The sequence below is a fragment of the Leptinotarsa decemlineata genome, unplaced genomic scaffold (assembly GCF_025532065.1).
Source record: "Leptinotarsa decemlineata unplaced genomic scaffold, Ldec_3_MD MMD2_tig00026294_RagTag_RagTag, whole genome shotgun sequence".
NCBI classification, from domain to species: Eukaryota; Metazoa; Arthropoda; class Insecta; order Coleoptera; family Chrysomelidae; genus Leptinotarsa; species Leptinotarsa decemlineata.
The window spans coordinates 8,911,781-8,927,531 of record NW_027412674.1 but is presented as its reverse complement, the minus strand read 5'-3'; the positions used below and the strand labels follow the sequence as shown (position 1 = coordinate 8,927,531).

The following is a 15,751-nucleotide window of genomic DNA, read 5'->3' as shown; positions in this document are numbered from 1 at the left end:
GCCAATTCTTCAGTCCACGTGGACTAATTCGTAGCGGCATTATTTCTTTGTATTGGTTTTTTTGACCTTTGAGTTCACCGATAGCTTTAAGAATTACTATATCAGTTACTTCGACTAATACAAAGTAGGATAAGAAGCTTATTACCCACGAGCGAAAAATTGTAGCACGAGGCGTCAGCCGAGTGCGATAATTCGCGAGTGGACGTAATTTCTTATCTTCAAGTTGCGTACCATACTTTTTCTACGACTGACCGTAGAAATAAATGGTACAATATATTTGTTTGAGATTATGACTTGTGATGCTTGGAACCTTCGGTGTAGTAATGAATAATACTGGAATTTTTTTCCAACACAAACCGTTATTTTAACACCTCAAAATATGTTTCGATCATCTATGATCATCTTCAAGAGAAGATCAGTTTCAGAAATATTACCAATGTATAATTATATTATTCGCGTAGAGAAAACTTTCAGCAGGGGATGATTTGATTTCGGGTTATAGAAAAAATATGCATTATATACAAGCGTTACCGCTGAGCTACTCTGGCGATTACCGATGTATTGTCTGATAGTGATTTGAGTACTGAACAAAATTGACATTCACTTTGTGAGTAAATAAATAAATTTTAAGAGTTTTAAATAATTGATATAATAATGTCAAATACAAATGCGAACAGGTATAAATAAATAGAGAAGTAGGCTTTGCTTTAGAGGCGTCTGCGTCTGACAAATGAAATATGATTTGCTGTTGGCTGGTGTTGTGTCGTAGTATTTCAAAAATTGTTACCTTCAAAAACAAATATTTCCATCTGGAGCTTCCTTAATGAATTGATTCATTCACTGGTGAGCATCGCCGATTTCCTTGGTTCATAACCATCAGATTTAACTTCCACGTAATTTGGAACATTTCTCCACATTTCTCTTGATATATTTTTTTTCACTTCTCAGCATTGAGTAAATTGCCCATAATTACGATGGTTCCGAAGTTTTTGCTAAATCTTTGAAATAAACGAGGAGCACGTTTTCTTCTCTCTCCAACTCATAAAATTTTCGAAATTATATTCGTATTTTTCTCTTGATTTTGCTGGCAGCAAATTATTCATCACAATATTTGCTTGCTCGGTAATATCTGGTGAGGTAGCACAAATTTCTTGATTATTATCACTCATTTTGAATTTTTACGAGATACTGAGTGACAGCTCATAATTAAAACAAATATGACTAGATTCATTACCAACCTACAAACTGTTGAACAATAAATTCACTGAATATATGATTTTTATCCGATTTTACAGAGAATTTGGAGGAAAAATTCACTGATTTTGGCTTTTGGACATTTGAATGTATTCATGAGATCGTATTCATCACAGTAAATGTTACATATCTCATCATTTTTAAAAATTTCTCACGGAAGTGGTGGCCATTAATTTTGAATACGATGGTTGCCTTCTATATTTCGGGATTAGACAACAAACACAAATAATAATCATCGAAAATCACTATTGTTTTTCAAAATATTCCCCATTAAGATCTATACACTTTTGCATGCGTTTGAACCAATTGTCGAAGCACTTTTGCCACTCTGATTGAGGTATCTCCAAAACATGCATTCTGAATGCAGCAACCGCTTCTTCAGGTGTCGAAAAACGTTGGCTTCTCAGTTTTTTTTTACGTGCGGGAATAAAAAGAAGTCATTCGGTGCCAAGTCAGGACCATACGGCGGATGACTCATCAAATTGATGTTTTGGGTGCTCAAAAATGCAGTTGTTTGAGCCGCTGTGTGAGATCGTGGTGAAGAGTGTTCTGTCTTGGGCTGTTGGTTTTCCAGATTTCTTGGAAGACAAATGAAAAACAAATGGTTGTGTACCACTGACTGTTCTGCATTGTTCTAGTGGTACGGTTGCGACATGTCCAGTTTTTCCGAATAAAACAAGCGACCATTTGCTTGGAAGTGCTTTGTGCGCGAACAAATTTGTTGGATTTGGCTCGTCTTGAAACACACACATACAGTCGACTGCTGTTTACTTTTCCATACGCGTAAGTCCACGATTCATCACCTGTCACGATGTCATAGACGTGTGACGAAGCATCGCGATCGTATTTTTAGAGCATGTTTTTCGACCAATCGACACGAACCTTTTTTTGAGCGATTGACAAATTGTGTGGGATACAACGTGAACAAATACGTGAACAAATTTTTTTGACAGTCGAATGTTCATGCAATATCGAATGTATGCTGGTCCCACTAATGCCTGAGGTTGCCTCAATCTCATGATAGGTCACATGACGATCTTGCAATATCAGTTCGCACACAGCATCAATTGTTTTCGGAACAACAACTGATTTTGGACGACATTCACGAAATTCGTCTTGGAACCATATCATCGATAAACACTGGTCCTTGATGAAGCTTCATCGCTAGAAATTGAATTAAGGTCATCCATGCACTGTTGATGAGTTATTCCACGTCGAAAGTTGTAAAAAACAATCGTACGAAAATGTTCACGATTTAATTCCATTTTTGGGTCGAGATCAATCTTTCAAGTTACTGTTAACAACACAAATAGCGCGCGTATGTCAAAATGCCAAATCCCGAAACATAAAAGGCAACCTATCGTACACGTATATTCTAAATGAGCCTGTTCCTACCTGTTGTCAAACGCGTAATGGTTAGTTAAAAATGGAGGGAGTAGGAAAAGGTAACAAGTCGTATTTTTCGGTATCCATGAAATTTTCATCAAAAGTAATTTCAAAATCTTTCCATACAAAAGTATCTTATTTCAATATGCTTCCTGAACAAAATGTAGGTAGATACTGTAGAAAATCAAAAGCTGAGATTTCCTGAAGAGAATATTTTCACAAAACTGAGCTGAAAGAATCCCTTTAATGAAGGAAGAAATCAGATATGTACTTTCTAAACTCACGAAACGACGTTCAAATTGGATAATTTACATGAAGTTGAAGGGATCCAATTTCCAGGGTTGGTATAATAAGAATTTCACACAAGGTGCAAGTCTAAATCTTGGTTGTGTTCATAAATATTCGAATATATGAATATATTTGAAAAAATATAATTTTTGAGATGCTGTCTGTGAATTTTGAAGGAAAATAATTTTTTGTACAACTATCATCAATAGTGACATTTTTAATGGTTGTCAAGTGTATTGAAAGATGTTTACAAAGTAGCGTGTTGAAAATATTTTCGACACTAGTGTTGTTGAAGTGAAAAGGACGATGCTGTAATGCTGAAACTATTGGGATTGATTTTTCAGCAATAGCCTTTTTATATAACCCTCAGCTGCTGTTGTACACTTCCATTGTACGTGCTTCTTAATATGCGCTATATTTGCTCTTGATTCTGCTTGCAAAGAAGCAGAAAACCCTCTGAAACAGTGACCTGTATATTTATTTCTTTGGGTACGGGAGGTTCAGAAACTCAGCAATGGTAGAGGGCATTTTCCCAAACGTGTTTATATTTCAGAAAGAAACGTTCATGATTGATAACAGAAGGGCGTAATGGAACGTATTTTTTGAAATAGTCAATGTTTTTTCCAACAATGCAAAAAAAAAGATCTATTTTCTTTTTTGCATTTGGAATTTGAATTATCAATGATTCATCAATTAATTTTATGTCTTCTATTAATAAATGGCACAGCTCTTCACGCCGGCAGGCTCCATATATTCCGAAAATAGTAGCAACTCTCATCATCAAATATTTTTCATCTGGTGCCTCATTTATAAACCTCTGGACTTCTTCAAACGTAAGAGTGTTTGATTTTTTGGGCCTATAACTTTTATTTTGCCGCTTCAAGAATGCTACTACCTTGAAATATTCGCTTGTATTAACACCATTTTTAACGAACGCACTCGACTTTATCATGCTCCACAAAGTTGACGAGTTCCATATTTTTGATTTCTCTTCTACATAGGCTAAGTAGACGGTTTCGCTGAAATTTCCTTCGACGTTTCCAAGTCTACAGCAGCTAAGAAAATTAGAATATGCAATTGAATTGGTAACAATTCAATTGAAGCTCTTTTTGCAGCCTCTTCAATATCGTCAGGAACACACAATTTCTCACAATTGTTCTTCATTATGCAAGACATTTGAACACCAGCAAGACTTTAAATAAAATGCGTGATCTGTAAACAATACTGTTTGTTCGTAACCAGGTGATTCGGCGTCACCTGACACGGCCACTTCACAGCAAATGCGATAACATGAAAATAGTTAACTGACAAGAGATGTCAAAATGTGTTTTAATAGAAATATTAAATTTATATATTTTATTATGAAAACAGAACAGTTGTACAAAAAACTTTGAATGATATTTGTGTTAAGTTTTATTTTGTTTTAGAAATTGCTCAACTCGCTATGCTCGTTTCGCAAACTTTTTCACTCACAAAATAAAACCTTACTTTTAACACTCATCTCATAAATAGCTATTTCATCAGCTTTATAGCACTGTATATTTTATCTATATTTATTTTTTTAATTTACGTAAAGAGGCGTATTCCGTGTGCTTGTAGTCCATTTAGTGGTAAGACTTCAAGACTTTCAAGATATGCTGAAATGTATCCTCAACGGCAGCATCCTTCACATAGAATATTTGCCCGACTTCATCAACGATTACGAGAATATGGTTCATTCGACAAAAGAACGCAGGATTGTGGTCGCTATCGAGAAGTACGAACGCCACAGTTTGAGGAAGCAGTACTTAAATTGATCGAAGAACAACCTACTACCAGTACTAGAAAGATTGCTTTCCAGCTAAATGTTGATCATATAACGGTATTTCGAATTTTAAAGGAACAACTCTTATACTCTTACCATCTGCAACGAGTACAGGCACTGTTACCGCGAGACTTCCCGAACCGTCTTGATTTTTGCATTCGGATGCTGGAAATGATTGGAAGAAATTGTGACTTTCTGAAGATAGAATTCACAGACGAATGTAGTTTTTCTCGGGACAAGATTATTGATTTTCATAATCACCACATATGGGCGAATGAAAATCGTCACGCTATAGTCGAAACTAACCATCAAGAACAGTTTTCTCCCAACGTGTGGCTCGGAGTTATTGGGGATAATTTAATTTGGTCTCATTTTCTACCTCCTCGATTAAATAGCGAGGCATACGTACAATTTTTAAGAGAAATGCATCCAGTACTGCTGGAGGAAGTTCCTTTGGGCGTCAGAAGGGATATGTTTTTATGCATGATGGGGCACCCGCCCATTTTAGTCAAGTAGCACGTCAGCATTTAACTGAAACAATTGCAAATCAGTGGATAGGTCGAGAAGGACCACAGAACTGGCCCGCTCGATCCCCGGAACTCAATCCTCTCGATTTATGTATTTGGGCCATTTACAGCTTTTGGTTTATCGTACTCCTGTTCGCGATGTAGAAGACTTAAGAAACCGCATCATCGATGCGTGCAGGGTAATCAGAGATACTCCAGGAATATTTGAGCGCATACGTTGCTCAATGCGCCGACGTCTAGACGCATGCGTAATGTCTGAAGGTAGACATATTGAACATTTACTATGATTTCTACATGTGTGTTTTGTTATCAATAAATTAGTTTTGTTTATTACCCTTTAATCGTTTAATGCAGGTACTAATTACAAAATAACAATAAATCCAGTTCGCATTCATGACGATGTATCTCTGTAGTTGTTCGTAAAATAATTTTTTGCTGCGAACTGGTTTATTTTGGGCAAAAAACCCAAGAGACATTTTTTGTTCAGAATGAAACAGCCTATCGGAAATAAATTTTTAAATGGTAAACAAATAATGAGACAAAAAGTTACATTGGAAATAAATTTTAGGGGTTGCGTTTTCTACCCCTTAAAACCATGGGGTAAACCAAATAAATGATTGGCCAAGTGTCTTTTTGGTAGTACAAAACGTCAGATTAATTTCAATATTGTAACTTCTTCAGTGCTTGTGAAAAAAAGTGTTATACAAATTTTATGTACAAATTTTAGAAATTATGTTTGTTTTGTATGGTGTGTGTTGTGAGGTTTGATTTTTATATTATTGGGTTTATGTATGCCTTTTTATGCTCGTCGTACCTTTGGATCAGTTTTTTCTTGGTTTGGCCGATATAAAATGTGTTGCATTCCGAGCATTGTATGCTGTATACCTCATAATATAGCATATAATACAGGAAAATTTACCTAAAGAACCTGGAGTACCTGCACTGAGGCGTTCGGACCGTATAAAATGACAAACAACAGGATGACACGTTCAGTTTGAGTAGAGCCTAGATGATGACAGCATGACCAGCTGTCAAAAGCGCTCGCATATAATTTATTAGAAATTATAAAGCTTCAAATCTTTTTTTGACTCATATTAATATTAAAATATATATATATATATATATATATATATATATATATATATATATATATATATATATATATATATGTATGTATATATATATATATATATATATATATATATATATATATATATATATATATATATATATAAAAGAAGTTTCCTTCATCGCCTTTAAGCAGCACCACTTCATTTCAACGAATCGTCTTTATTCGTTCTCGTTCCATTGTTCGAGATAAGTTTGTTTTTTTTTAAGATTTCCAAGAGTTTACTTCAATAATCACGTCCAACACTGATTTTCGTGGTGGAATTTCAAGTATATGAATTAGTTTCCATCTTCGTGAATGGGCTACAGAGAGTTCTCTACATTATTTCCTCTACATTAAACTTCTTTGTGATAAGTTTCCCGGTTAAAAACTTCACAGTTTTTCCCTCTCGATCTTTTTTTCTTCCATCATTGGTAGACATGAATAATAACACAGTTCGAGTTGGAAGTTTTCAGCAAATTATATACCAGGCATCGGAGAAATGAATTCAGCAAAATAACTTTTCGCTAAAGCTTTATGAAATAATATGTTGGGCTAAAATGCGCGTAGGCTAACATTGAAAAAAACAAGTTCGATAAAATTTGATTTTACTATTCAATATAGTTGCCGTCGAGGTTCACATAACAATTTTTCGATACTATTTCAATTTGTCTTCAGCCGCAAAATAGGCCTCAGTTTCGACGAATACCTCTTCATCGGCGCTAAATTTATTTCCAGACAGCATTCTCTTGAGGTCTGAGAACAAGAAAAAAATCACTGGGGGTCTGATCTGGAAAATACGGTGGATATGGAAGCAATTCGAAGCTGTTGATGGTTTCTCCTCTTTCAAAATAGTCGATGAATATTATACCTGCGTATCCATAACCTTGTCAGCCCACTGTTGTGTTGTTGCACGTTCTGGAGTCAGTTCACCACGTTCAGCCCACTCAGATGACGATCGTTATGATTCTGCTATGAAATGATGGAGCCATATTTCATTCATTGTCACATACCGATGCATAAAATTGTGTTTTTTGTGGTGGAACAGTTTCAAATACTGTTCAGAATCATCAATTCATTATTGTTTTTGATCGATTGTGAGCTTGCGCGGCACTCATTTTGACCAGAGCTTTTCATACCCAAATATTCATGCACGATATATCCAACACTTTCTTTTGATGTTCTTGAAGGCTCAGTTATTTCGATCATGGATCTATGCCATGCTGGTAAACAGAACTGCAACTACGACTCTTTGAGGCGAGGCCATTAGGTTCAGGGTCACCAGGGACTGCCCTCAAGGTGATATACCCTTCTGTGGTCACTCCTGATGGATAGTCTGCTTGATGCTTTCAACAGAAGAAAAGTAGATCTGCAAGCTTATGCAGATGACCTCGTCATCTTGGCAAGGCCACGTCGAGAAGGGTAGCTTATAACAAAGCCTGACATGTCGAAGGATTCGTGGTAAAACATGAGGTTGAGTTCCAAACAAATCCATTGGATTTATGTGATGATTGTCAGACCAATGATCACTTACGGTGCAATTACCTGGTGGCCAAAGGCTTTACAGAAAACGACCCAGGCGAAGCTCTCTGGATTACAGAGTTAGGTTTGTCTGGCCGTCAGTGGTGCCATCAATACTCCACCGTCAGCGGTCATAAAGATCCTTCCAGATATACCTCCTTTCCACATTTTAATGGAGAGAGGCTAAATGAACTGCATAGAGACTTCTGCACGTTGTCAATTCAATGCAGAGTGCAACAGACTGTTGGTTGACATTGGAAGTCACAGCATTCTGGAAATGACCTCTGACTTCATGCCTCAGATGGATCAAAAACACCTTCCGGAAGAATCCAACCTCATACACAAGTCAGTAAAAATATTCTCGGCCAGTCAAGCGGCGCTGGAAGTTCTTGGCTCCTACCGAGCAATGTCTAAATTGGTAGCAAATTGCCAAAAACGAATCTCCTTAGTATGAAGACCCAACAGATTGCCTCTGGTCTGGATTCCTGGCCACACGCTCAACAATAGATGCGGTGTACGACTTCGTGTCTGGCGTGATTGACGAACTTGAGCATGGCAATCACACAGCGTTGATGCTTTGTGACCTGTCGAAAGCGTTCGACTGCGTCTCACATGAAATTCTATTGGAAAAATTAAACTATTACGGAGTTAGAGGTATTCCGCTTCACTTAATAAGAACATATCTTACTAATTGTCAACAAGCAGTGATGCTCAACGGTACCTTATCAAACTTTCAAACTATTGAGCATGGCGTTCCGCAAGGGTATGTTTTGTGCCCGCTCTTATTTGTCATTTATGTGAATGACTTGTGCAAACATATGTTGCCGTTCAAATCGGTTCTTTTTGCGGACGACACCACTTTCATTATGTCGTATAAAAATAATGATATGTTACAGTCTCATCTCGACGAGATATCTAATAGTGCTAATCAGTGGTTTCTATCTTATAAGCTGAAACTAAATTGTCAGAAAACACAATACATCCAGATTTCTGCTAATAATCAAATTATATCTAATTGTGAAACTAATAAAGTTAAATTACTGGGCATTACATTAGATAATAGACTTAACTGATCTGCACATATTTCTCAACTGAAGAGAAAACTCTCGGGTTCTCTATCAACTACGATTCACGGCACATATCGACCACCCTATTAAAAAATCCTTCGGTAAAATTAAACTCCTGTATGGATGTCGACACATTCTGAATCAGCAAACAAAAATTGTTTTATCAGAATCATTGATCTTGTCTCAGCTTACCTTCGGAGATGTGATTTATGGTCCTTGTCTAACTATAAGAGATGAGTCCCGATTACAAAAAATTCAGAATTCGTGTATCAGATTCATATACGGTTTGAGAAGATATTCCCATGTATCGGTTAAACTTAAGGAACTTGGCTGGCTGAATATGAAGAAAAGAATATTTTTTCATAGTGCATGTACCTTCCACAGAATTTTGATAGAAAAGACACCTAAATATTTATATAACAAAATATCATTTCGGTCACAAATTCACTCTATAAACATTCGTCAGAAAAATCGAATCCATATCCCACGACACAATTCAAGTTTATTTAAACGTTCATTCTCTTATAATATAGGTAGTATCCTGAATGTATTGCCCTCAGATATTATAAACACCTCTAATTATAAATTCAAAAAAACCATTTTTCAATTTTTAATAAAGGATGATATCTGAAGTACTGATAGTTAACGCAGTATTTCTCAACCCTTCTAACTGACGTTACGATCACATCTGAACCATGCAGTTTTGATTTTGATTTGTTAGACCTTGTATTTTAAATATGTTGAAGTTTATCAAACGCGTTTACTGATATAATTCCTTTGGAGCAAACAAACAGTTATTTAGTTATTCTAGTGTAAGATCTTCTAAATGAATGTAAACTAGGAAAATCTTGTAGGTTAAGTAGGATAAGGAAGGTTAGGTTAGTGTAATTGGAGACCTCGCAGGATACCATGTATCAAGTGCGGCCTCTAATATAGTAAGGTGAAAGGTTAAGTGGTAGAGCAGGACCTCACTAGGTTATACGTAGTGGGCTACTGAACTTCGCCTTTTAGGTCAGCAGTTATGTGTAAAAAAAATTATTCTTCATGCTGTTCTAATAAAGACATATTATTATTATTATTATTATTATTATTATTAAGTACATCACTAGTGCAAATATATTGAAAACCTCATACTTTTCACTGTTCACTCACATATCAGTTATGGGGTAGAACTTTGGGGAAATTCATGTCATTCCATTCAAATATTTAGGATGCAAAAGGAGGCATTGAGAGTGCTGGCTAATATTGGATACAGGGATCACTGTGAAGAATATTTCAAAAAACTCAAAATTATGCCATGGCCAACTTTATTTTTATATTACGTCTTGATTGAAATCCATAAGAAGAAACCGTCCTTTAGACATTAGATTAAATCGAATTCATCTTCACTTTTCGCAAAAAAATTCCATAGATTACTCTCTGTACAATATTTTGCTCCAAGACTTCAAAGAACTCAGTCTGAACACATACAAGAGAAAACTGAAAAATTATTTGTTGAGGCATTGCTTCTATTCTGTCGATGACTTCAGAACACATTTTTGTGGAAACATACAAGTCACTACTTCTTTTTGCTACAAACATATTATATTATGTAACGTAGTCAAATAAATATTATTATTATTATTATTATCACAGACCTGGAAGGCAATGAGGCTGCTAACTCCCTTGCAAAGAAGGGTGCTGCAAGCAGTTTCATCGGACCAGAACCTGTCATTGGCTACGCTTCAGGCTTTGGCAAACAAACTTTGAACACCTGGTTGGCAAGAAGATTTATGGACTTCTGGCAGAATCTTCCAAGATTGGTTCACTCCAAGGCGATTATTCACCCTTCGAATCTTGACACCAAACAGTTTTTGGGCTACAGTAGGGATGAACTACGATGTCTAACAGGCCTTCTTACAGGTCACTGTCATTTGAATCATCATATTCAGAGACTTGGACTGTCGATGTCGAAAGACAGTGTGTGTCGCCTCTGTTCGGAAAATGATGAAACAGCAAAGCATATACTTTGTGCCTGCCCCGTTGGGGACCGAATCAGGTTTTTAGGGTTCGACAGAGCCGTACTCTTACCATCTGACCTGAAAGACCAGTCACCATACAAACTAATCAGCTTCGTTAAGAACCTGGGTTTATTTGGTCGAGTGTGAATAGGTGTGAGCCACAATAAACCCTTGCGGGTTGCGGTGGAAGGTCGAATAGACCCACTCACTTCAGATATGAGCTAACCTAACCTATTTCAATCAACTTCACTATACGGTCATCTAAAATTATTTTGTGGACTATTTTGATGTTTTCGTCAGTACCAGCTCCTTAGGGGCGTCCACTGCGTGCATCGTCCTCGGTGGTTATTTCACCTCGTTGAAGTTTCCTGGTGCAAAGTCCGAATAATGTTTATCAGGTCATGCCTTGGCTTCTCCATTATTGTTTTCGCCAAAAAGCAATGCTTTATTAACAAACGGAAGTTCTTTTTATCCACTCTCTTCAAGCAAACAGAAGTTACTTCATTCAAAATGTTCTATCCCACAAACTAGTAGTCCGACAGCTCTGGAATTCGTACACAATAAAACAGTTGAGTTTTTTGTTTTGTTACGTAGGCGGCTGTAATGTCAAATCTGAATATTGTTTTCAAACTTCAACAACTTTCCTTAATTAAACTTTTTTGATAATGTCGCCAATAAGGGTAGTTTACTATTGATCAAAATTTCTATTTTTCGTTCTTCCCTATACACCGTTCGGAAATTTAGAATGTTGATAACAAAAATCCAAGTTTCCCGCAGTGCACCAATTTTAATCAAGAATAAAATTTCCTGAAAAGTGGATATAATAAAAAAGTTTCCCATATGGTGAGAAACTGTATATCAGATCCGCTCTATCAGTTCATATATAATCAGACCTGGTCCGTCTCAAAGTCATCCCCGGGAATTAGGCCTTTTTAGTATTGGTTAGTTAAGAATTGGGAAATACTTACAGGTAATTTAGAATCTATTCGACGCAATGCAAACACTCCAACCGGAAACAATCCGTATTCATTCTCCTTGTTCTCGAGCGGCTTCCGGGCTATCAACGTGTAATTGCCTTCTGCGTCAGCGTTTTCATCCATATACACGATGTATCTGTAAATTTCACAAGAAAGAATCGATTAATGTTTGATTCTACGGCGTCAATGCGTTTATTATAAAAATTACACTAATTCAAAAGTGAAGTTTGTGTGGAATTTGTAACTGAATGAAACACAAAGTTTTTGCCACTTTGTGCGTTCGTAATACTTATGAAAAATGAATTCTATTGAAAATTTTTGAATAAGTGCTATAGGTAGGTACTATAATTCGAATCCACCTTTAATAACTTTTGTAATACTGGTATTTAGGAAAAATCCAAAAACACGTCAATTTATGTTGGAAGGGGCAAGCATTATGGCTTATTTAAACTTACTGGAAAAACCACCCCCTCACCCCTAGCATCATCCCTTTTTTTTAAATTACTTCTCATATTTTTTATGTAAAATTTGGATACTCCTCTTTGAGCTGATTTCAAAAATGTATAATACTTGAAGGTTAAAGTGGTTAGTTCATGAGATAAACTATTTTTCTTTTAATAGCACAAATTTTACTTATTTTTTACTTTCACCTTATTTGCCTGTACTAAAATGGGTTGTACAACAATTCAAACTCTAATCTGTTTAACTGTGCTATTTATTCTACTTCAAAAATCCGAACAACAAAAAACTCTACTTTTTATTAAAGTTTGACATTGTCAACTAGAATTTGTAGTCACTATTGATAGTGTACTTGATACATTATTTATTTTGTTTACTCTATCAAAAACTATCAAAATCACCATCTTGTAAACACAAGATCTATTAAGTAAAACCACAAATGTGCGGCTGGCTCCTGCTGGTGGCTCCGTGCATTTGTATTTATTTCTTCTGGTAACCAAGTGTTGCCCATCCTTACACTTGGCTGCACCATACTGATGATGGGCCAAAAGCCCGAAACACGTGTCTATGGTTTGCCACTTCCTTGAGTGCTATGTCCGATTAAAAAACTTCTTTATCTATATCAAGACACTCGTTAACCTTCGTAATATATATATATATATATATATATATATATATATATATATATATATATATATATATATATATATATATATATATATATATATATATATATATATATGTAAAGATAGGCAACACTTGTTTGCACCGCGCTGATGAGGCCAATAGCCAGAAACACGTGTTCGCGGTTTGCCCCCTCCCCTTTTTAGAGTGTTGTGTCCACGAATTGTTTCATTTTTGATCGATATCATACACAGTCGATCATACACACTCGATATCATACACACTGCAGCGTTACTGCAGTTTCGTCCTATAAGGACGAAACTGCAGTAACGCTAGTTACAAATGAAAGTGATAAAAAACATAGAAATAGTCTCTGTGATCAGCTGTGATGGCGTCATGGCAACAGAATTTAGAGTGGGGACGGAGTGAGAGTGTAATAGATAGAGAAACAGTAAATAGAGAATAGAGGAATGAAAACTTGGAGAGAAAAATATAGGTATCACACAGCTGCACGCATTAAACTTTATTGACGAATTTTTGTTATTTCGGCTTGCGGAAATCGTCAGATTGTATATTTTTCGTTATCCTTGAATTATTTCCTTCAAAATAAAAAAAAATAGCTACGCTCGAGAATGTCGAAATGACGTTATTTTTTCACAACTTTGCTGCCCTCCCCTTTCTTAAAGTCACTCTCAAATTGTCAGATTACTGGAATATACACTTTTTAGCAGGTAATTAACTCACCCCTACCTTAATCTGACGCGCTCGAGAATTTCTTATGATCAATTTTTTTTACTAATCTGATCTTTTATCCCTCACAAGCGGCCTTATATATTGGGCTCATATATGGTGGAGGTACTCAACCGGATACATGGTATCCCCCTGTATATTAATCTGCCGCGCTTTAGTAAATCCCGAAATCCCCGCTTGGGCTCCCCTATTACTATTGATGCTGGCGAGTGCCCTGTTGGGATATTTTGTGATCTCAGTAGGGCATTCGACTGTGTGGATCATGATATTCTGATAAAGAGCTTATATCATTATGGTGTGAAAGATAATGCACTTACATGGATTACAAGCTTTCTATAAACTCGCAAATGGTATGTATGTTTGAGAAATAAACAATGCAATGAGTTGAGGATTACAAACACTACATTAGCTGATATCAACGTATGTGTTCCACAGGGTTCTATTTTGGGTCCTGTGTTATTTCCACTATATATTAATAATATTGAAAAAATATGTGAAAATGTTCATGTTACGATGTTTGCAGACGATATCTCTGTACTTGTGTCAGATCCTTCCGATGAAATGCGTTGTAATGAGCTGATCCGATCATTGGCTACATGGTCATATAACAACTCATTATTCTTCAATGTGGATGGGACACAATATCTTCACTTTCACAACCGTCAAAAAATGTGTATAAAACCCGATCTCGCTGTAAATGATAAACCAGTTTCCAAATCTGCCACCCATGTCAAGTCTTTAGGAATGTGCATTGATGAACATCTCGATTTGAAAGTACATTATTCGAGTCTGATATCAGCGCTTCATTCGCAGTGCTATGTTTTGAAAAATTTGGAACGGTACTTACACATTCTCAATTGCTGATGATATATTACGGGAGAGTCGTATGCGCTATGGTGTTTGTTTCTGGGGATGGTCAACCACGTTTCAGAAAGTTTTCATCACACAAAAAAAAATATCAGATGCATCATGAATGTGCATAGTACCGAGAGCTGTAAAAGTTTTTGTAGCAAAAATGAAATCGTAACACTTCCATCGTTATATATTTCTGAATTGTGTCTTTATATTTTCAAGAATACAGATAGTTTTGTGAAGAATTCTGATATACATCAAGTAAATACTCGTTCTCAAAATCTCTTCCACATATCAATTTGAAAAAATTGAGTACATTTCTGCTCTACTGCTGATAATGGCTTAAGTGGATTTAATAAATTACCAAATGAAATGAGAAACTGTTCTTCGTTATTGACTTTCAAAAAGCCAAAAAATATAAAGTTCGTTCAAGAGTTGAGTCTACTTTTTACTTGTTACTTGAATAAATCACTTGTTATAAAAATGGCATACACAAATGAGGAAATGGCTGATATGCATTACGTTTACGGTCTGTCGCAGGGGAATGGTTTAGAAGCTTCTAGAAGATATGCTAAAATGTATCCTCAACGGCAGCATCCTTCACATAAAATATTTGCTCGACTTCATCAACGATTACGAGAATATCGTTCATTCGACAAAAGAATGCAGGATTGTAGTCGCCATCGAGAAGTACGAACACCACAGCTTGAGGAAGCAGTACTTAATTTGATTGAAGAACAACCTACTACCAGTACTAGAAAGATTGCTTCCCAGCTAAATGTTGATCATATGACGGTATTTCGAATTTTAAAGAAACAACTCTCATACCCTTACCATCTGCAACGAGTACAGGCACTGTTACCGCGAGACTTTCCGAACCGTCTTGAATTTTGCAATTGGATGCTGGAAATGATTAGAAGAAATTGTGACTTTCTGAAGACGATAGAATTCACAAACGAATGTAGTTTTCCTCGGGACGAAATTATTAATTTTCATAATTACCACATATGGGATGATGAAAACTCTCACGCTATTGTCGAAACTATTCATCAAGAACAATTTTCTCTTAACGTGTGGCGCGGAGTTATTGGAGATGATTTAATTGGACCCCATTTTCTACCTCCTCGATTAAAT

At 36.1% G+C, this 15,751-nt stretch overlaps 1 protein-coding gene across 4 annotated transcripts in view; it reads right to left on the bottom strand.

Moving 5' to 3' along the window:
* LOC111512674 (guanylate cyclase 32E) overlaps window positions 1-15,751 on the bottom strand; it is a 292,318-nt gene that overhangs the window by 99,786 nt on the left and 176,781 nt on the right. For all 4 annotated transcript variants that reach the window (XM_074180299.1, XM_074180298.1, XM_074180297.1 and 1 more), the window contains one exon: window positions 11,924-12,068. In XM_074180299.1, coding sequence (XP_074036400.1) covers window positions 11,924-12,068 — 145 coding nt within the window. The remainder of the gene's footprint in view (window positions 1-11,923; window positions 12,069-15,751) is intronic.